Source organism: Rutilus rutilus (genome assembly GCF_951802725.1).
Source record: "Rutilus rutilus genome assembly, chromosome: 12".
Taxonomy (NCBI): Eukaryota; Metazoa; Chordata; class Actinopteri; order Cypriniformes; family Leuciscidae; genus Rutilus; species Rutilus rutilus.
The window spans coordinates 10,508,207-10,530,977 of record NC_140217.1 but is presented as its reverse complement, the minus strand read 5'-3'; the positions used below and the strand labels follow the sequence as shown (position 1 = coordinate 10,530,977).

At 38.3% G+C, this 22,771-nt stretch overlaps 1 protein-coding gene across 1 annotated transcript in view; it reads right to left on the bottom strand.

The window, feature by feature from the left end:
* Positions 1 to 309: 309 nt before the first annotated feature.
* The window catches only part of tmem198ab (transmembrane protein 198ab), a 35,567-nt gene continuing 13,105 nt past the window's right edge, over positions 310 to 22,771 (bottom strand). The window contains exons 3-6 of the mRNA XM_084425579.1: positions 7,840 to 8,108; positions 4,711 to 5,292; positions 3,086 to 3,288; positions 310 to 1,945 (exon numbers count right to left, since the gene is read on the bottom strand). Of these exons, the coding sequence (XP_084281705.1) occupies positions 1,790 to 1,945; positions 3,086 to 3,288; positions 4,711 to 5,292; positions 7,840 to 7,999 (1,101 nt within the window). The 5' untranslated portion in view covers positions 8,000 to 8,108 and the 3' untranslated portion in view covers positions 310 to 1,789. The remainder of the gene's footprint in view (positions 1,946 to 3,085; positions 3,289 to 4,710; positions 5,293 to 7,839; positions 8,109 to 22,771) is intronic.

The following is a 22,771-nucleotide window of genomic DNA, read 5'->3' as shown; positions in this document are numbered from 1 at the left end:
TTTTCAAATCTATATTTTTAATAAAAAGTCCAGTATGTCAATTTGGAATGATGTAAGGTAGATTATTTTTAAATTTCAAATAAAGTAAAAAGAATGAGAGAAATATTAAAGGAGGTGTGAGTGCAGCAAATGGAGAGAGGTGGAAGACAGCAAAATGGAGAAAATTGTGATGGTACCAAGCATAAAAAATAAATAAACTAAAGATACCTAAACCAACACATTGTATTATGTTATCTTTCTGTTTGTGTGTCTGTTCACCTTTACATAGTATAAGAATGCACCTAGACAAATAAATCATCGACCACAAGAGACAGTGAATTCACAAACTTTACTATAATAACCAGGCCCATACAAACACATGCTGTTGTACAGTGTTAAAGAAAAGTTGATGTCAGATTGTCAAAGGTTTCATTGCATGAGGACTTTTAGTCTTTAAGACTACGCTCCGTTATCAGAAAGTAAGTAATAAAGAAAACATGACAAACAAACTAATAAATACCACCATCCATTCACCTGTCGGGACTCAACATCCCTTGAAAAACAATTAATTAGAATTAAACCAATATCTAATAAATATGAGAGGCCATGTTGAAATGGATATACTAAATGTGCATTATATGTACATAACATAGACTTTTCTGCTTTGCAGAATTTAAGTGAGAGAGAGAGAGACACCATGGCAGAAACTGCTCATTTCAATTATTTGTATGAAGATGAACATGAAAATGCATTGTTAAAAGAAAATTGGGGTGTTTATGTCATGCAGTTTGCCCCAAGGGATTGCGGGGGTCTTTTTAGAAGGATGTTGTCCTCCTGGACACCATAAATGTTCACTTGTATGGCACTGCAAACTAGTTTTATACACAGCAGTAACTGAACAGTCATGGTGACCTCCCTTTTGCACTTGCCTCAGAGGGGACATCATCATCATTTTTGCATCATCATTCTGTGTCTTTGTCCTTTGCAGTTCTTCTCCCAATACTCCATGACATTCACGCCGTCCCTGAGTAACGTCTTCACTTTTTTTCCACCATCTTGACCTGTCCTCGTTCGTTTTATCACCAGGTGTTCAGCTCTGCATCCCAGAGTGGACCAGGTGGCTCTGATCAGCAGTAATATGGCTCTTTGCCCTACAGCCTTTCTGAAACAAGGCTAAGGAGTTGCATTCTCCTGAGAGAGTTTCTTACTGGTGTCTCGAAGGCACCCCTGCTCAACAGTATTTGGTACAGTCCTGGGCGGGAATGCGGGATCTCACAGTACAGACACTAACTGGTGGAGTCCACAGACTTTACTATGAGAGGAAGGGCGGCTGACTTCGACGTGAGTCAGCGTTATTGTACAAAGACAAGATTCAGCACCAACTGATGAATTTGTCACAAACAAACGGAAACGCGATATCGTGAAACACTGATGAACGGGCAACACGCTAAATTCACCACACTGACGTTTTTAGAAAATAAATTGACAGAATGGAGCCCAGATTGATTTTTCTTTTTTTTTGGACACCTCATAATGGTTTCAATATTAGGTGAACAGAATGCCACATCTCAGGCACATGTTCAGGGAAAGTGTATTAGTGTAATTATGTGTGTGAAAGCAGCTCTTTAATACAACCATGGTCTCAGAAGGATGAGTCCAGTATTATAGTTAGAAGTGCTTTAATTGTTCGGTTCTGAATGGTGAGGAGACCCAAGCCTCTGTGCGTGCGGGACCAAGGGTCAGGTCAGCACCAGATTTGTGTGTGTGCGTTTGTGTGTGTGTGTGTTTATTTGTGAATAAGTGAGTGTGGTCAGACCCGAACATGTGGTCCAACCCCAGCAGTGAGAGGGACGGTAGAGCCACAGTCATAGTCCATATCCACACTCGTGTGACCTGAAGCCATCAGCCCGCCCACCGGATAAGCTCGTCCATCCACCTGTCTGTCCCGAAAACTCTGGATGTAGCTCTGCCAGAGAGAAAAAATAAACATAAATAGGCCTATATATCATAGGTATAGATTCAAAATATTACAACATTATACAGTGAACATAAACAGAAGCTCAATCTTAGCTTTGAGTGAACAGACCTTCAATGGAGGGACAGAAATCTCTCAGATTTTAGTTAAAACATATCTTCATTTGTGTCACAAAGATGAAAGAAAGTCTTATGGATTGGAACGACGTGAGGGTGAGTAACTGATGACTTCATTTTAATGTTTGGGTGAACCCTTTAAAGGGAGACTTATTTCAAAATGTATAACTCACTATTTCCATGAAGATGCGTCAAGCTTGTCACGTGACACCGCGGCCACAATATCGGACAAAATAAAATAAAACGATACATCAGTCATACACCGATGAATCAGTTTTATTTTATTTTTATTTAAAATATTCACAAACTTGTAAACCAGATTGTGAACTATCTGATTTTCTAATACAATACATGTAAATAAATGTATTTTGTCTACACACATTTAAGGTCATGCTAATGTCTGCCAGATTTACAACAGATACATTTATTCACTTCTCCTGAAATTCATGAAAGTAAGTGGCCAGTGAACTGGGAGAAGAATAAAATAAATGTTATAGTTACCTCCCCAATGTGTTTGTAACATAAAACACACAGTCAAATTCTGTTTGAAAGGGGTTCAATTATTTCCCATAGATTTTCTGCTTCAATAGACATCAGCGTGTATTTTACAAACTATAAATGTTTCTGCTAGTACATATGTGTATTTAAATGTTCGAAACCTAAAATAAACAAGAAAACACTGAACAGTTGTGATATACGATAAGTCTCTCTCTGGCTTGGCGCCAGTCAAAGAACAAAAGCAGATTTGAATTCAGCAGTTGATCACATGATGCACTGAGAGTTTTAAATACACTGGTGTGATTGTGTGCGTCAAAGGCTTAAATAAATTCTCCATCCAGATAATTAGAAAAATTAACCAAGCTACAAAAACAAAAATTCCCCAAGGAATTCATTATGGGAGCATTATGAATTTTTTTGACCCCAAGCCCCATTAATTTCGAACATTGCCCTCCAGTATGTGTGTATAATTTGTGCAAGTATGCATGTATAGGACGGTGTGTGTGTGTGGACTCACAGGAGAAAGTACATCACCGTCAAAGCGTCGTATAGGGTTGGGTTTCCTGCGGTAGGCAGGCTCTGGGTGCAGGGCTTTGGCGGCATGTGTGTGTTGTGAGTCCTGCTTCTGCTTCTTTTTTTTCTTCCTGCTGCTTTCCCTCCTCTCCTCCTTCTGACGAATACGCATGAGCTGAACTCGTCGCTGCTGACGACTGATCATCACTGAAAAAGAGAGAAAGAGTGCATTACATAACAGTAACATACATTGAATGTATATTAATAATAATACATGAAAACTATTTCTACTAACTCATTTCTAAACTACTGGTTTCTATACAACTAAAGTGAATGGGAATGAACATTGTCAAACAAATGAAGCACCACAAAAGTACCATAAATGTAGTAATACATGTGGTGTGTCATGTGATGTATTATTCCCAATCCATTCAATAACTTAATGCGATGAACACAGACAGAGTATGTTTACATGTACTGTGTTAGTGGTGTACTATTTTTCCTTTATTTTAATCATCCATTCTTTTCTACAGTCATGCACACTCTTTAAAATCCTACATATATGTTTGATGGATCAAAGTCGCATTCTCTGCCATTTAACATATAGCGCAAAAGTTGTATAGAATTGGATGCATGATTTTGGGGGGGGGGACTAATACAAATTTTATTGCAAAGAGCTCCAGGTTACAATAGTATAAAAATTATAAAAATAGAGTATTTAAGAAAAAATACCATTATGATTACAGTACAACTGTAAAATTACAATTCTAATATTTATTTCTTCCAAATCAAGCTTTTATTTTGGCTGAAAACTTCGCAATGAAATGTAAGTAGAGACAGCTCTTTTCTTCCGTATTGTGACATTGTACATCTAAGTAAAACAGATTATTGACAAAGAAAAAAATGCAGGCTGTGACTTGGTTCCATGCATTGATTGTTAATTCGATTTTTAGGTCAACATTTTTTTTGAAGACTTTAAAGCTTTTCTCTTTAATTATAAATGCTTTCGAGCTGCTTGGAGACACTGAAAACACCGTATTCATGAGCTGCACGCGTGCAAATGAAAACAGTGCCGCTGTGCATATGTTTTTTATTTAATATAATCGCAGCCTTTGCTATTGATAATCACACTAAGCAATATTTCAATTTAATTTTGATTAATCATTCAGCCCTAGTATAAACTACTTTTATGGTCTTTTATTTTTGGAGTTTGACAGCATCTGTGCCTATTTCAAAAGAGGCACGTTCTGCAAAACATCTCCTCCTGATCCATGGATGAAAGAAAATCATGCAGTCTTGGAATGACATGAGGGTGAAATAATGCCAGAGCATTCATGTAAACTCACTCTTGAAGAAATTTGACATTAAAAACCATTCAGTGGACACACACTTGGAATGGAAACTGCCTTGGAGAGACAGAGAGAACCTCTCCATGACCTGATGCTCTGCTCTGCATGATTGTTTCTGTGATCATTAGTCACACAGGCCTGAGAGCACGCCGACAGACAGGAACCATCTGCCGTGCTGCGCACACATTCATACAAACCTTCTCTCCCTCTCCGGTACAGTAAATCTACAAGAACAGTGTGTCACATACTCCAAACAACACTCTGTCTCTCCCTGACTCACCCTTCGTGTGGGAGTAGCCCTCTGCCGTCACTCTCCACTGCACCAAAACACCCAGCAAGGCGAGAGCAGGCCAGGCTCCCAGGACCACCCACGTAGTCCAGCACACCGGCTCCCGGGGGCCCGTTTTCACCCGATCGTAAATATACCTCACAAGTCCAAAGAGCTCCACGAAATAATCAGTGGCCACGACGATCACTGCAGCCCCGAACACGGCTGTGGAGAGCGTGGTGAAGCATCTCTGCCACTGCAGGGTGAGGACGGCGAACAGCATGCCCAGCCCCAGCAGCACGCCCAGGGGCACCCACACTGACCGCGGGGGGTTGGATGACAGCTCCTCCATGCCTATCAGGGTCCCGATGCCCACCAGCAGGCCCAGGAGCAGCCCCACCATGAAAAGCCCAACGCTCCGTACCAGCATAGTCACCAGGCCGCACAGGGTGCCGATGCCCAGCCCGATGCCCACGCTGGCCTCAATGCTCAGCTGCGTGTCTAATATTCGCTCCTTGTAACAGAGCAGGAAGATGATCACAGAACCGAACATCAGACCCGTGAGAAAGAGTACAGCCTTAAAACAGCGGTAACCTGCAAAAGGGAAAGAGAACTGGAGGTGAGAGTTGAATGAGTGAACAAATGTGCGAAAGAGTGAAGGAGGGAGAAGAGAAAGACATCCGAGGTGGATAAATACTGAAAGTTTGTACATACAGAGTGACTGATTTCACAGCTCAAGAATAGCAGCTCAACACTTTCTATATTTGTAAGTGAAAAAAAAAAAAACACTTTAAAGTTGAAGCACTCAAGATTATACCTTTCATGTGTAATACTAAAAAATAACGGTATTAAATAAAAAAATCATTAAAAAGTTACATAAATTCATTTTAAATGCTACAAGTGAATTTAGGCATCACATTACAATGTACATTATGAAAATAGATATGCACATTTCATATCTATGAAATCCTTTTATCTATGGTCATTACGTGTCAACTCCCGGTCCCCGGCTAAAAAAAATGTAAAAGAAATTTACTGATGAGAGAAATACATGAATGAAGAAGACAGACATAATATTGTTTTGATAGAGGGAAACACATCTCTAGTTTCAGTATTATTTCACACACACTTCAGAAATTATTCTTTATCAGCTGAAAAGTTACCCACATTTGTTTTTTGAACATTAAAAATGGGTAACATTCAACAATTTGAACATGCACTGAATTCATTTAAACATATATTTTTAGTTAATATTTTTAATTTATTTGAGCTATTTCAGTTATATTATACAAATATATTGAGAAGATTCCAATATATTCAAGTCTGTGATTTGAGTAAGGGAAAAGACCTGTTTGTATTTGACATTCAGTTATGCTGTACAATTAATAGACTGTCTGCAACTAGCACGGCACAAGTAGAAAGATAGCTTACTTGTTAATGCACTGGCATTAGCAAAGCTATTGCTCATTGGACGTAGAATCATGCAGCATAGTTTTTGTATGCAGCCATCCACAACCTAACCATAAGCTCTACTTTTCTGCACAATGTTAACCATAAAAACGTCAACATAACAGAAACTCTTAAATGTCAAACATAACTGAACATTAAACATTAACAGGTCTTTCCCTTCACTCCAAAATACATTAAATCACACTTAATTTAAACATTTACTCTCCAGATCCAGCCATATCCAAAGCATGCTGGGAAATATAATTCCTAACCCCAGTTTCAGTTAATGCAACAAAAATCATTCATGTAATCCCAACACAAATGGTAAAAGTAAACTTAAATTCTAAATATATTTAAGTGGATTGAACACAATGAAATTAAGTTAGGACAAAATGTATAGCAATTGTGTTGCTTTAGCTCATTTTAATTAATTAATTTAAACAAGCAGCACAAATCTTCTTTTTTTCAGCGTGGAACCACATTGAGATCCCCATGTCTCTGGGATTAAACCTAATAGGACCTTAAAAATTAACATTACAAAATAAACATTTATTAAGAACCAGAATCTAGAAGGATATTAAGATATCTTTAATACTTTTAGAGTTACAGGCACACAGTCCTTTGGAAAATAATACTTGTGGCACTTTGTCGTTCAATGCAATTGTTTTGATAGGAAAAACAAGATACATTTCTAGTTTCAACGTTATTTGTTCCTCAACTGTTCCTCTTTGAATTATTATTATTTATTTTTTTAAATCAGCAGTACTTTTAAATAGTGGATTATTCAGTAAAATATACATCCATGACATTTCATATTTTATCTTTCATCACTATTTATGTTTGTCTTGCTTACTTTTTTTTTTTTTTTTTACAAAATAAAAAAATTAGGCGGGGAAGTTTCTCAAAATTGGTTGATTTAACAAGAACGACCCACCTTAAGTTTATTCAGAGGCATAAAATATGCTCAAATTTGATGTAGATGTTATTTATACAGATAACTTACTGTACATTAAATGCACATATGCAAATAAATCAGTTTTCACTCTATAAATTGTCTGATTAAGATTATATTTAAATGCATAGTTTCACAATCAAAGCTCAGTAGTTTTAATTGTGGACGTTTTTAGAATTATTCTAAAAGGCTTTTTACGTTATTAAAAAAGTATGTACTATCAATCAGATAACAGAAGGTACATTGTAAATTGTGTGCAAACTGGTTTTTCAGAAAAGTTTATTTTCATAACAATGCTATTACATTGTTAATTTCTTTAATTTGCATTTCTCATGCAATGTGGGTAGCCATTCAAAATAGAGAAGGTTTAAAGGTACGGTGTCAAAAACATCATAAGTGGATTGAATGGTCCAAAAAAATAGAATATGTTCCCTTTAAATCTGTAGCCATCTCAAGAAGAATGCAGTACAGTTATACAAGCTATGACCTTATTTAGAACCTCATCAATATTAAAAAGAGGGCAAAAAACAACTCAGATCAAGAGAACATGGGTTTGACACAGAAACGGAATAAAAATTGAAAACCACCACCACCATAACTCTGAGAAATAATTATAATAGGGACAGATCATGTGCCATCTACAGATTGTTAACTGTAATACAGTTATTAACATTGAATCTTGGTAACATATACAAATATTGTGTCTTGGTAATGCGCATAAACATGAAGACTCAACTCACCAAAGAAGCAATAGATGATTCCGAAGAGACAGCACATAGAGCAGACCACCGAAGGGACCACCTCATAACGTTGTCCCACTCCATCGCTACAAGGCTCTGGTCCAGCTTCTCTTGAGGGAGGGGCCAGCTTAAAGGCTAAGGTCTGCAAGGTGGACGTCATGGTGACCGTAGTGCACTGGACGGAGCGAACAGGTTGTAGGGAAGGGGTGACTGAGGGAAGGGGAAAGGGCTGGGAAATCAGGGTACACCACGTGTCCACATGAATCTACCTGTAAGAGAGAGAACAATCTGTGTTATAAGATTGGAAGACTAGAAGTTGCATTAAACCAACATGGAATTAGTAGGAAAATCTAGCCAAGTCAAGTCAAATATATTCGTATAGCAGGTTTCACAATACACACAGTTTCCAAAGCATCCTGGCAGAAAATCATGATGTTAATGTTTATGAGTCAGGCGATAATATAGTTTACATTTTTCTATGATATAACAATCAAACAGTTGAAATATGCCAGATATAACATATTTCGCTCTATGCAAGTATACTGTATGTATGCATATAAAGTTGGACATGCTTATATATCCAACTTTATATAAAGAGCAGTTATATAAGAGTAATAAGTTACATTTTGCACCAAAAAATTAGGTAGTTGAGATTTTCAATATAATGCATATGGCTCTAATTTTCAAGTTCTTGACACATTTCTTTTACACATTTTGTAAGTATAACTTGAAACCTAACAATAATGTAAAAAAAAAAGAAAAGAAAAAGACACTTAAAAATAAAGGGCATCACAAACATATGTTAAATTCATTTAGCAGAGATATAGATCTTTGGGCTTTTCGATTTTTTTAAAACTTTACAGATTGAGCAAACTTGGGTTTTGAATTACTCCATTTAGGTTGATGAATATAACATTTTCCTAATAACAAAAACAAATCGATAAAATTTTTCTTTTGGAAAAGTCATATTCATTTGTATGAAGTAAGACAGATGACAAATTTAAGACTAAGTTGCAGTTCATTTTAACACCTAGAAATTGAGACATCTCATACCAAAAGATTTAAAAGACATTCAAAAAATAAGTGCACAATAGTCTTTCTTTCACAATTACAAAAACAGCAATTGTAATCAATATCCAGATGAAAACGCTCTAATGTGTCGTTCGCAGGATATATTCTGTGAGCAATTTTAAATTACACTTCTTTGGTTACTTTTATTTGTTACAGAACTCCCCAAAAATGTCCCCACTCAAATGAGGGAAACACATTAAACCAAACAAATTTAGATGGAGGAGAAGAGATATTAACAAAAAGAGATCTAATCGATTGGTTACTGCATTTATCATTAATTAAATCAAGTTTATCTAAAAACAAATGTTTGGAAAATGTACTTCCTACTTCCTTCCTAAATTTCAGACATAGTTCAGTAATACTCAAAAAATGAATGTCTAAAAAATAAAGTTTTTCTTTGGTGTGTGATATACTTATTCCAAATAAAAAAGGAGTGAGGATAGAAGTTATGTTTAAAAGCCAAACACCACGTCAAAAGGACTTGATTGTGAAAATTAGATAAACAAAGAGGTATTTTGTTAATATCAAAACTGCATCTAAGGAAAAAAAATTATACCACCAAGTTGATTAATAATTAGCCTAAATGGTTAGGGAAAATATTCCACATAGAGCAATTATTTTTAATAAAACATTTTAGCCAATTTATTTTAAAAGTGCCATTCAAAGTTGTAAAATCCACAACATTCAAACCACTCTGATCATATGGATTGCATAATATATTTTTCTTTAAATAATGAGGTTTGTTTTTCCCACACAAAATCAAATAACAACTTGTCAAAATCTTTGGTAAATGTCGTGGGTACAAATAGAGCTTGGGAAATATACGTAGACCTTGACAAACCTTCAGATTTAGACAATAAGACACGACCATAAATGGATAAATCTCTGCAACCAAGAGCCAAACTTTCTTTTTGTACTGTTGATAATCAGATTAAAGTTAAGAGAAGCACGCTATGATTCATCTTTACAAAGTTTTACACCAAGATATGTGACTACCTCCTTAACAGGGACTGCATCAATTTCTTCAAGATTAACACTCCTAAGTGGAAATATCTCACATTTGCTAATATTAAGGTTAAGACCAGATACTTTAGATAAATTATTTATGGTATGAATTGCTTTGCAGCATTTTTTTTTTTTTAATAGTTTTGCGTCATCGGCTAGCTGCCAAATTTGTAATTCATTCCCAAAAATGTTAATACCTTGAAAGAAATTCCTATTTACATAGCAAGAAAGTAAAAAACTAAATAAATGGTGAGATTGGGCAGCCTCGTCTGATGCCCCTAGAAAGAAAAAAATCTACCAGAAGTCCCATTATCCATTTTAACAGAGCCGTTACATTCGGTGTACAGGGTTGTAATTGCCTTTCTAAAAAAATGCCCAAATTTAAACTAGCCTATTCTAATGTTGCGAACATGAATTTGTGTTCTACTGCATTGAACGCTTTATTAAAATCAACAAATAGAATTAGATTGTCATCATTGAGAAGGTGACTATAATCAATAAAATCAAGAATAAGACGAATATTATTACATATATGCCTCCCTTTCATGAAACCAGACTGAGACTGATCAATTAGGGAATCCAATCCTAGTTTCAGCCTGCTGGCAAACATAAGAGAAAACAGTTTGAAGAATAAAGGTAATGATGGGTTTACGAATGAATTTCCCCATTTATTTTAGCTATGTTTAATGAATCTATAATGGAATTTTACCTTCATCTCTCAGACAGGGGGTAATTATACCAAAGGCAAATAAGGATACCTTATCTCTAGATGGGTGGAGACCCATAACTTTATTATTCTCTCTCTTTCTTCCTCCCCGCTTGTTCAGTCATGCCCTTCTCCTCTGTCACATAGGCCTAGTTGTGGTTCCTGTTGTGCTTAACTATGCCTAATAAGTTTAACTGTTCTGCCAACAGGTCTTCTTTAAATGATCACAATCTAATCAATGGACAATTCTTCTCTGCCAGTTGTGTGATTGTTTTGGCACTGTTTACTACAGAATAGTGGTCGATCGATATTTGACATTTTTATTAATCGGTTCTTCAATATGTTTTTCTGTTTGGCGATGTATTGGAGACGGGGCTTTTATTTTGACGGCACGCCAGACTTTTAAGGCTACGTTCACACTGTCAATTTTTGGGATTGACAACCGCATTTACTTACAGGTCTCGAAATGTCCCGTTCACACAGCAAATTACAGCAGCGTCTTGAATAACGTTAACTTGCTGTCTCTGTACGAACGTGCAACGACTAGAGTCAAGCCCCAGTAACCATAGCGACAGTGACCGAAGTAATATCAAAGATGGCGACGTCCATAAAACTGAAAAAGTCTTATCAGTTTCGACACGACAAGAGTTCAATTGACCCGCGAGTTCCGTCAAATTTTCAATAACCGACAGAAGCTTCAGCGTAATCACTCGCGTTTCACGTCCTTTACAGCGTCTCGCGCATAGAACACAAAACTGACGGGAGCCGCTCCGGTGGAGAAAAGACTGAATCTAAAATCTTCAGATGACACACACGGCTCATATCTCCGTCGCTGTAAGTTACCGAAGGCAAAACCACAAACAAAACCCCTTAGCAGAACGACTCTATGACGCGACAGACAACTATTTGTCCGGTGCGGTTCCGTTAACACAGCGCGGGTTTTCCGAGAATGCGTTGTGACTCGTGAGTCCTGAAAATTTTGGGTGCGTCACTCCCGTAATTAAATAACAGAACTGTATGTGAACGTAACTATACACACACACAGGCTTTATATCGGCCATCGGCCAACCTTCTCTCTAAGATATCCGCCATCAAAAAAACAATATTGGTTGACCACTAGGCTACTACACAACTCTTAAGTTTCTCTAATTCTAGTTCCTGATTCTTTATCCAAAACGCTTTGACAATGCAGAAAAAGTAGTAATGTGTCAGAACTGCTGACCAGCAGTGATCGGAACCTCCTGTGTACTAAGCCATTTGTTTCAATGAAATGAACTGGTTTGTTGCAAGTTGCAACCATGATTCATTTTAACAACAGCCCATAAAGGGGACATAACACATACCCTGGTAATCCAGAGTTCTCAGAGCACAAGTTGAATTTGCTCAGCGAGTTACTCTGGTGTCCAGTAATGATGCTCATTAAATATGCCCCTCGATCTGAGCTGCACCAATCACATCGGGTTATCTGATATAGGCGGGCTAAACAGATGAGGACAGCGCTGTGATGTCGAAGTCATTAGTAAACATTGCGAGAAGGCTATGGATGAATACCAGTTGTTTGAAATGGCTTTGGCGGCTACAATGAACAAGTTAGACATGGCTTTTTATCTAAAACAGGAACAGAAGATGCTGCTCGAATCGTTCCTTTGAAAGGAGGATGTATTTGCTGTTTTGCCGACTGGATGCGGTAAGAGTATAATCTACCGGTTAGCTCCGCTGGTAGCTAAGCGTATGGGGTTTATTGTTGTGATTGGTCGTAGTGTTATCCAATTGTGTGCAGTGAGATTTTCAAATGCATGCTTGGTGCCGCCCCTCGAGCTGGGCGATTTTCATTAGTCGACGCCAGACCATTATCTTTTAGATTTAGTTCTGGATTTCCAGGCTACATAACACACACAGTTTCTGCCAATCTCGTGTTAATCTTGAGTACCTATAGTATTGCATCCTTCATATCTTAGAGGAGTCTTTAGTTTTATCAGATTTATAAAAGAGAGATACAGCTGTACCGCTTCTTTCCGAAAACAGCCGAAAAACTTTGGCCATGTTTAGCAGGAGAATCCAACTGTTTAACAATGCAAATAAGTCAGAATGCATGAAATAGAAATAGCGTGTGCAGCACAGCAAAAATAGACTCTGTGTGGAAACTATCACTGCACTGCTCTATACGCATCGCTCCTGGAACGCATTGCCGGATCGCCTCCGCGTGCACTGCAGTGTGAAAAATATGCACTGCAAACGGAGTATGTGTGAAACAGGTATTAGATATCCCCTTTACGAATCTAAAATACTTTGCATTTGCAATAAACAATACTAAAATTAATTTGATGTCTCTTAGCTCAAAGGTTATTGCATGCTTTAAATCGCCCTTATAATGGATTTTTGAAAATGACCTTTCATGTAGTGTGCAACATAGCTCTAAGTGAATGAAAACATCCTGCAAAGTTTTAAATCTGAAAGTGCGCCGTATATAAAGTTGTCTCTCAAAAGTAAGAATCGACTCTGAGTCAATGAAATTAATTGTTTTTCAAACGAGTCATAAGCCATTACTGCGCGTGCAGACACCAGATTCCTGTGGATACTGGATATAGCATCATGTCGAGAAGACCCTGTGCTCTACAATGTGAAGGTAAAGCCAGTTTTTTTTTCACTGCCCAAGGACGAGCATGTGAAGATTCAGTGGTTAAAATTCATCTTTACCACGATACCACAGCAGTATAATCCTAAACTTTTGCTGTGTTCCCTTCATATTACTGACGATTGCTTCTCAAAATCTCGGAATTCAGTGCAATATTTGCAAAACGCTTGCTCTTGAGAGACGGGTCAGTACCCAGTTAATTTGGACCAACTTGCTCCTCAAAATCGCAACCTGTAAGTATGACTAATTATTGATGTATAGTTTTTTTTTTTTACCAGTGGCTAACTCACGTTATTACTCTCTTACTGAAATACTTCTGCTAATCAGCAGTGGGCCATTATTACCTAAAACTGTGTCTATTGATGCAGATAGTCTATTGTTCTTACTACTTTGAGTAAAGATTAAGCATGGAGCAAGATTTGTTTTACCAACAGATTTGTTACATCAGTCATTCACATTAGAGCTCGGCTAATGTATTCAGTTATTGATCCAGTTCCCACATGTTCACCGCAATAAATTAGAAAAATACTCTGTAAATAAATAAGTGTAAAATAATCAGGTTGTTGATGGACATGCACTTGTTAATGCTGATGGTGAGGAATTACAGTTGCAACATATAATGTACCTCAAACTGAGTAGTGTCACTGAGAAACGTGAGTCGAGTCGTCCTTGCAATGGAGGTTCAGGTTGAATGACTAGTTCTTCCAGTGTTTCATCAACATCGGACTCGCGCTCAGATTGATATGGTAAAATCAACGTCATTGATAAGTTTACTGAGCTAAGATAATCGTTTACTGTCTTTAGTTTACTGTATAAAATTGCTGAGCTGCAGGACAGAGCTGACAGTCAGTTATGGCAATGGGCATTTTTGTTTGACGCGTGCTGTACGCGGTAGACCAATCACAACAAACTGAGCTGTCTGGCCAATCAGAGCAGAGTAGCTCGTGGAAAGGAGGGATTTAGAGAGACTGATTCATCTGATGAGTCGTTTGAGAATCACTGAAAAATGTGATGTGCAAATGTATATTATGAGAAAATGAAACCTTTGATGCATGTAATGAAATTACCTTTGATGCATGTAAACCTGTTGTAGGAGACTACAAAACAACATTAGGAAACTTTAAAATAGCATAATAGATGCACTAGGGATAGGGATAAAAAGCTATTTAAACCAACTCGTGCATACAAGTTTTGTTTGGATAAAAAGTCATAAAATCAGGTCATAAACATATTTCCAGCATGTTTTAGCTGTACTATTACTGCTTTTCAACCAAAGTAACTGTTGTTACGTCCCTTTTGGTCTGTTTATGTGTTTTATGCTGTTGTGGGAGGTGTTTGTTTTTATCCAGGAAGAAGACCGGATTGGTTCCTGCAGTCTGATTGGTGTCAAGCCGATTGATCAGCTGACGCCTGGACGTGTATAAAAGCCTCCTTCGTCACTGCTTTCATTAGCCTGGTGCTCACTCGCTACACTTGTCTTGCCTGACTTTGCTACTAAGTGTATTAGTAAGACTGTTGTGAGTGTTTATTCTGGGGTGTGCATTTGAGAATTTGTTTAAGTGAGAAGAGTTTGTTTGTTTCTTGTGAACTGCCATATTCGTGATAATGACTACCGCCTGTTTAATGACCTAGATTCCAGATTACCCCTGCACTGATTTATTTGCTCTTATACCTGTATATACTTGTGTTTTGGATTTGGGAGGTAGGGAGACCTACGCCACCTTTTTGTTTGATCTTTATTGCCTGTTTTGGATTGGGGAGTTAGGGAAGTAATTGTATTTTCTTTTCTTTTTTCTTTTCTAGGGCAGTAAGAGGTACATACAAACTAGTTACTTTTTTGTTTGTTGTTTTGGGCTCTGTCGGCTCCTGAGGTAAAATCCCCAATTGTATTATAAACCAGTTAAAACTCAATAAATATTGTTTCATTTACTTTTCCATAAAAAGAAACCGCATCGTTTCCTTTTTTTATGTTACGTCCTTTACCCTAGACGGGGCGTAACACTGTTAAAGTAACTTTTTACCCCATCAGTCAAATCCTCAGAGCATTCCAAATGGCCCGAGTAAGTTCATTCATCTGCTTTCTCAATATAAATCAGACTTGTCTGAAAGAGATGGTTTTCAGTTTTCAGTTTCAGAGTTCTCGGTTCAATGACCTGGTTGGCGACAAGCTGACAACTCTATAAGTGCTTGATGGCTTTTTTTTTTTATCATTGGCATCAGCTCATCTGTTCACTTGATAAGTGTTGGAAGCGGGACTTTTATTTTGAAAGTGCTGAGAGTGCAGATTCACAGGAGCTCCCATTCTCTGTCTTCATTAGTTTACCGTGTTTGTTTAACAGTCCTGTCTAATAAATTAATAACTTATTTATTTGTGTGAAAAAACTAAAATACATCTACAGAATCAAGAAACTGCTATCTAAAAGTATAAGGGGCCGTTTACAAGACACGCTTTCAAACTTTTTATGCGTTTTGGGGGCCTGAAAACATAAGGCCCCTGGTTTCAAAGTGCAAGATTTTGAAAACATTACCGTTATCGCCTCCATGTAAACAGCGTTTTAAACAACAATTTGTGAAACCTGTAACATCATGCGCATGCATATTATGCGTTTAGTCCAAAGGCCCTTAGTTTTTCTTTAAAAGTGGTGTCGTCAACTATCCGGCCACTGCCTGGCATGCATAACACAGCACTGTTATGCATAGTTGTTTTTGTGGATCCTTGTAAAAGGGATCATTTTGACAACATTGTCGTCTGTAAAAAACAAAGGAAAAACTATAGGGTATAAATAGGATATAAATAATATACCCTAAATCGGTTATATTACAGATTTATTTTTCGCCAAGTTCAATCAGCTTATATAGGCTTTATATTGGCCATCCTGCTCTCTAAGATATCTGCAACACACCCATTAAAAAATTGTACACTTCAAAGGGAATGAACTCAAAGCCAGAAAATGGATTGTGGCGTGTGTGTTTTTATGTGCTTTCTAAAACCCTCTAAGCAAAGCTCTCTCTCTAACGGTGCATTCACACGGGGTGTCAGCTTTAGCGCTTCTCATTTACTTTGAATGGGTGACGTCATGCATTGCTGAACTAAAATGTGGTTTACATGGCGTTGCTCATGGCAGAATTTGAAAACTTTTCAACTTTAAGCGCCAACGCAGGCATCAGCCAATTAGATCGCCTATGCAAATATCCTAGCGCAGACGCTAGTCAATAGAGCTGGTAAGTCCCGCCCCCTTCGCTAACCCCGCTGGACCTCTAGGTTGAAAAATCGTCAATGCAAGTGAATGGGAGAAAATAATTATTTTCTGGTCCCGTTTGAATTGTGCCATGAATGTGAACATATGTTGTCTGTGAATTTTTTATATAATCTTTCATGTTACGAGTTTGACAGTATATGGTATGATTCTTCGGCTAGCAGTTGTGGAAAAGACATAACGAGAAAGACTACATGTCGCCTATGTGACGGCACCCCATAAAGTTGACTTACCCGTGGTTTTCGCCAACCTCAACGATTTTGTCCTCTCCCTGAAAGAAGGCGGTGAAGTGCACCAAAGACACAGTCATGTTTAGCGGGATCCGTGAGCTAGTGTCCGTGTGCGAATGGTGGTGACGTTTCAAACGCGTCGAAAGCAGCGAAGAGTTGTAGTCCACAAAGTGCTCTCACACAAAGTCTAACCTAACTTCTACCCGCTAAAATGTAGCATTCTTCACACGAAAGATTATATAAAAAAATTCACAGACAACATATGTTCACATTCATGGCACAATTCAAACAGGACCAGAAAATAATTATTTTCTCCCATTCACTTGCATTGACGGTTTTTCAACCTAGAGGTCCAGCGGGGTTAGCGAAGGGGGCGGGACTTACCAGCTCTATTGCGTTCATGCAACACCGGAAAGGAATGTGATTGGCTATTGTCACTATGACGGTCGCGTCAGCACCAAGCTTCAGACACGCCCTCCATCAAGCGTTGACGCCGATGCCCCGTATAATCATCCTCTTTAAATTAAAGCAAAGCTATACATTTTTTGCTGCATTCATTCTGCAGTTTTATGTACAGCTGTTTCTGAATTAGTGCTGGGCGGTATACCGAATACCGGTGTTTATTTTTGTTATGATAGGAATTTTTAATATACAGCAATACAACAACAACGATCTGAACGCGGCGCAACACTGTTTGAGAGGGGTCGCTTTTCACTGTTGCACTGAGGTCACAGCTATATGTGTTACTAGCGTGACAGTGAAGATGGATAGGATAAACTATAATTGATAGCTGTCAAATTATATTACAGTGTTTCCCATACATTGGTTCACAATATCAACACTGCCAACCACAAATAGATTTTCCAAAAGGCTTTGACATCGTTGAATAAACATGAGCACTGCACATTTCACATCAAACCGCGGCGCGGGTGTTTTTATATGAATGTTCTTGAAGTTAGAGTTTCAATGTTATTTCAATTTAATCTTTCTTTATCTTTCCTGATAAAGCAGAGTTATGAGCCTGCTTTGTGTACAGCCGTTACCGGGGAAACCGATATTTCTGCCGCTCCTAAAGCGCCTCCTGCTGTCACCTCTTTGTAAACAGCCTTGCAAACCTGTATTAATACTAGTGTGGATTTCTTCTACAATATTCACACATGACAGTAAAAATAGGGCATTCTAAGTCAATCAACTGCAGTATTTCCTCTCTCAATCAGTAGAAAATGTGATTAACACCCAGTCATGCTTGAAAAAAATAAATACCGTCATATACTATGAAACCGGTATCATTTTGAAAAATACCATGATATGGATTTTTGGTCATACCGCCCAGCACTATTCTGAATGCAAAAATACATTCTTTGAAACATGTCTGATGGGCATGGCCCTAAACCAACTTAATTATACAGGGCTTCCTTAGGACCCACTAGTCATTCAGAAAACCAACTGAGTACTGCATATCCCTAGCCCATAATTCCCCTGAAGCCAGTCTGAGTTGAGCGTGAGAAAATTCTCCATTCGGTTGTGCTCCCTCCCTATTTTCTCCCCTTCTCTGTCATACAAAGCACATGCCTTAGTAATTATCTTCAACATAGGGATAATCAAAGCTCTGTTTATGTCAACCCCCACGTGGCAGAGAATCCCTGCCAAACCAAACTACAATCCAGCACAGAAAGTAAAAAAGCCATATTCTACATACATGTTTTGATAAAAACATTTTACATCAATAGATCCCCCAGACAGATGTCCAAAATCAATGACCTTCCACTTCCTATCTGTGACCATAACAATAAAAAGATACAACCCTTATCAGCTCTAGGCCAAGGCAGCATTGACCAATAGGAAGGCAGCCTCCCCCTCCATAGCAACAGACTAGGATCCAATCAGAGTCATTCTAGCTTGCGGGGCTCTTCTAAGTGTTGCTGTAGCATCGTCATCACAACATGAGGAACTAAAACAACTGACCACATACCCTCATTTATGCTTATACAAAAGTTCACCATACTCTCCTGAATGTTTAAACTTGCATTTGTGAACACAACAAGCACAAGTCTAGTTGAGGGACGAATATAGTCCAAGTTATATATGTAAAGAATTGTTTGGGGAAGTTAGTTTGATGATTTTACTTTTTACTCAGCAGAGCAGACTAACATTTCTTTTAACGCAGAGTGAAAAGAGAGGCTGATTGAATGTAAAGTGGCTTCATGGAAATTGAAGTTTGGGATAAATTAGGAATTCTGAATAGTGTATATTCTGCAAGTCATCACACAGGTTGTGGTCTAAGCAGGTTTTTAAAAACTGCAATGCATTTGAAGTGGCAATACCATCAAACACCATTTGTGTAGAACTCACTCAGAATGGCCCTTCAAAATGACTGCTTCTGAAAGTTGAAAGCTTTAAAACAATCCCATAATTCCCTTTAAAGACTACATGAACAGAAAATGAACAGTGCTTACATAAATTATAAAAAGACATGAATTAATAATATTATTAGTAGCTATAATGTAAATAGAAATACATTTTATTTTATGCTATCATTTTATAATATACTATCATTCAAAGTTCAAACAGCACAACTTTTTTTCAACATTGATAATAATAATAAGAAATGTTTATTGAGCACCAAAACAGCATATTAGAGTGATATCTGAAATGAGTTACTGCAGTTACACTGCTGTGGTTTCTGATGCTTTCTGAAACTGTCACTTTCTAGAGGTTACCTGAGGTTCACAGGGATGACCACATTCAAATAGACAACACTTGTTTATCGACCGTGTTAATATCACGACCTCTGGAGTGTCTTGCCCCGCCTGTTGTTGGATAGCGAGGTGGACACTTGTAACCACGGTAACCTAATCTGACACAGCTGTTAGAGCTGTCTGGCTTCGATTTATCCCATTGTTTCAGTTTGCCTTCCTTTTGCTCAGTTCCTAGCCTCCCATTTTTTTTGTTCTTCCTCACTTGCTGTTCTCCTCTAAAGCTCATTGATTACTTCCATCTGCAGTTGTTTACCTCAAATTGCACTTCTTTCCATTTAAACGGAGAAGCTTAGCGTTCACCGTCTTCATTCCCTGGAGATGTTTTAGTGGATTTGGTCACCTGTCCTTCTGTTTCTCACCTAAACGCTCTCAGAGTTGCCTCCATGTCACACGCTTGTGTTTATCTGTCCTCTAGAGCAAGAACATAATCAGATTCCTAACAAACACAATATGATTAATCGCCCGCTGGTCCAACATTAGCCACCCGGCCCATTCCCATTCCAGGAAACACGTTTAAATAACCATCCAATTTACCTTACACAACTGCATGTAAAAGCGGAGCACTCAATGAGATTAAATCCCTTGCTTTGCTTTTGTTCATTGTCGCTTTCCATTCTCTTATTTCCTCTGATAAACTGAAATGCAGTCCAGTCTTTACTGTTCAGCCAGAGTCCCTCTCCTATGGGGAGCCTACAAGGTTAGCTAAAACAAAAGTGCAATGTCCGTCCAACAGGGAGATCTGAGGTTGTTCTTTTTGAATGGAAGTCTCTGAGAAGATGCACCTTTGTGCGCTAAATAAACTGCTTTGGTGCAAACACAGCTTAACACTTAATAAATTGACTGATAGACAATTGACAGATGAAGATGTTGCCACTTCCTCCTGAGTAATTCTCTAGTTTAACTACCACTGTAAACTGCTCTAGCTTTTTAACCTGACACATTGGATAACATATGTTTAAAGGGGACTGTGAGAACGTCTCGGGTTATGAATGTAACCATGAAGGAGAACGAGACACTGCATCCTAGTAGGATGCTTTGGGGAATGCCTCCAGAGTGACCTGTGTCTGAAGCAGGTGTCTTAACACAACAACATTGGCAGGTGACAGCATATGACGTCACTACCGGTGTGACCAGAGTATAAAAGGGCGCCTGTAGTACACGTCAACAACTTCTTTTGTCTGATGGAGACGTGGGCAGGCATACCAGAAGCATGGCAATGAGACGCAGTGTCTCGTGTCCCTTCTCAGGGAACCATAATTACATTTGTAACCCAACACATTCCCTTTCGAATGGGAACTTGCACTGCATCCTAGGACGCTTTGGGGAACAAATACCAATTCCGCCATGTTAAAGGAATGAATAAAGTCAGTGACTCCATGGAGCTAGGTCCAGAGTCACAATTTCCCATCCTAGATGGTACGCACCAGCGGCTGTCATGACTATTCCCTAGGGCCAGAAACCCTGGCTGTATACCCTGCGGGCAGATCTCAGGGCCTGGTATTCTTACAAATATCTTCAAGGGAATATGGCCATGGATTAGAAATATCCTGCCTGTCACTTTTGGGGAAAGTATACGTTCTACGTTAAGGACTGCTTACCATGGAGGCTCGCAAAAGAGCCTGACAACTCGATATTGCTATCCAAGCAGAGCTCTGGGGAGCGGAGGACTCAGCATGATGACTCTCTAAATCGAGACAAAACCTAACAACGCTTTCCTAAGGGTGATTTCACCAAGGAGGCTCAAAGAGAGCCATTCAACCTGGCATGACCACCCAACCAGAGCTCTAACCAAGGACTGCTTACCAAGGAGGATCACAAAAGAGCCTGACAACTGGATACTGCTATCCAGGCGGAGCTCTGGATGGCGGAGGCCTAAGCAGGATGACTCTCTAATGCGAGAGGAAACCTAGCAACGCCCACCTTAAAGACAGTTAACCAAGCAGTGTTCATTTCGTTAACGAAAACTGACGAAAAATGTTTGTTGACAACCTTTTTTCCCCTGACTAAGACAAGACGATGAGAGACGACACCCACGTCATTAAATGATAACTGTGACTATATCAATACATGCAATAACGATGACGAAAACAGACAAGACTGAAATGTGTAAAAAAATAAAATAATTTAAACTTGACCAAAACCACTTGTTTTTGTCGAATAAAGGAGGAGACAACACATTACAGTCTGTTTTTACGAGCGTTCATGCTTACGGTTGCCAGATTTCAATCATTTAAACCCCAAGTCAGAGCTCTTTTTCTGTTAAAAGAACACGTTTTCTACCCGGTCTTTTCAATAGTATTTGGAAACATGCACACGCTCTCTACACTGTTGAAGAAGCGCGGATGATCTGAAAACACAGACAAATAAGCTGGAGTTCAGCGATCTTCATTTGAGATTTTCAACTTAAATTAAAGTGTCATTCAGTCGGTCTGTGTTCTGTCACGAGCCGCTTGCGTTGTTTGTGCGACTAAATCAGCGATCAAAATGCAGGACGTGTTTTTAATGTTGATCATATTATACGAGCAAGAATGCAATGTTTCCCGAATATCCACACGATTTCAAATGTGAAATTGATTTTATACAACAGTTCAACAAACAAAAGGGTAACTTTTGTTAAGTGATGTTTAATTGTGATGTACTACATTTAAAACAGTATTGTCAGTAGGCTGTATAATTGTTCTTTTTTGCAACAAAAGCCATAGCAGAACTACAGTACACAACGGTGATTCGTAAACGAATCTGTGGCTTTGAACAAATCGTGAGAGTCAATGACCCGTTCATAAACAGCCACTTGCTTCGTTACTGAATGAATTAATGACTCGATGACTCACTCATAAAGACAGTGACTTACCGCCACCTACTGGTGATTTTAATTTAATATTTAAAAGTATCACTTCGTTTTTACCATCATTGCATATTTATTGAACAATGTTTTATTTAAAGCATTATTTATTTTATAAAGGTAAAAAAAATTACTGGAAAACATTGTCCCTTAATGGAAAAGGTGTGACTGCAGTCTAAGTGGAAGAGAGGGGACAAAAAGACATTAAATGCTTCAAGGGGTACAGCACTCAAAAAAATTGGAGAACCACTGAACCAAGGAAAAGGGATAGGCTATGCAAAATTGCACAAGTGCTACTGCTAAAGAGTGCAATGTCAATACATCCTGTTACCTTGATTCTAATTTCTCATAAGCTTAATTGAATTGGCCTAGAGAGAAAAATTAATGACATTTTTAATAAAGACTACATATAAAATAGCTACCAAAA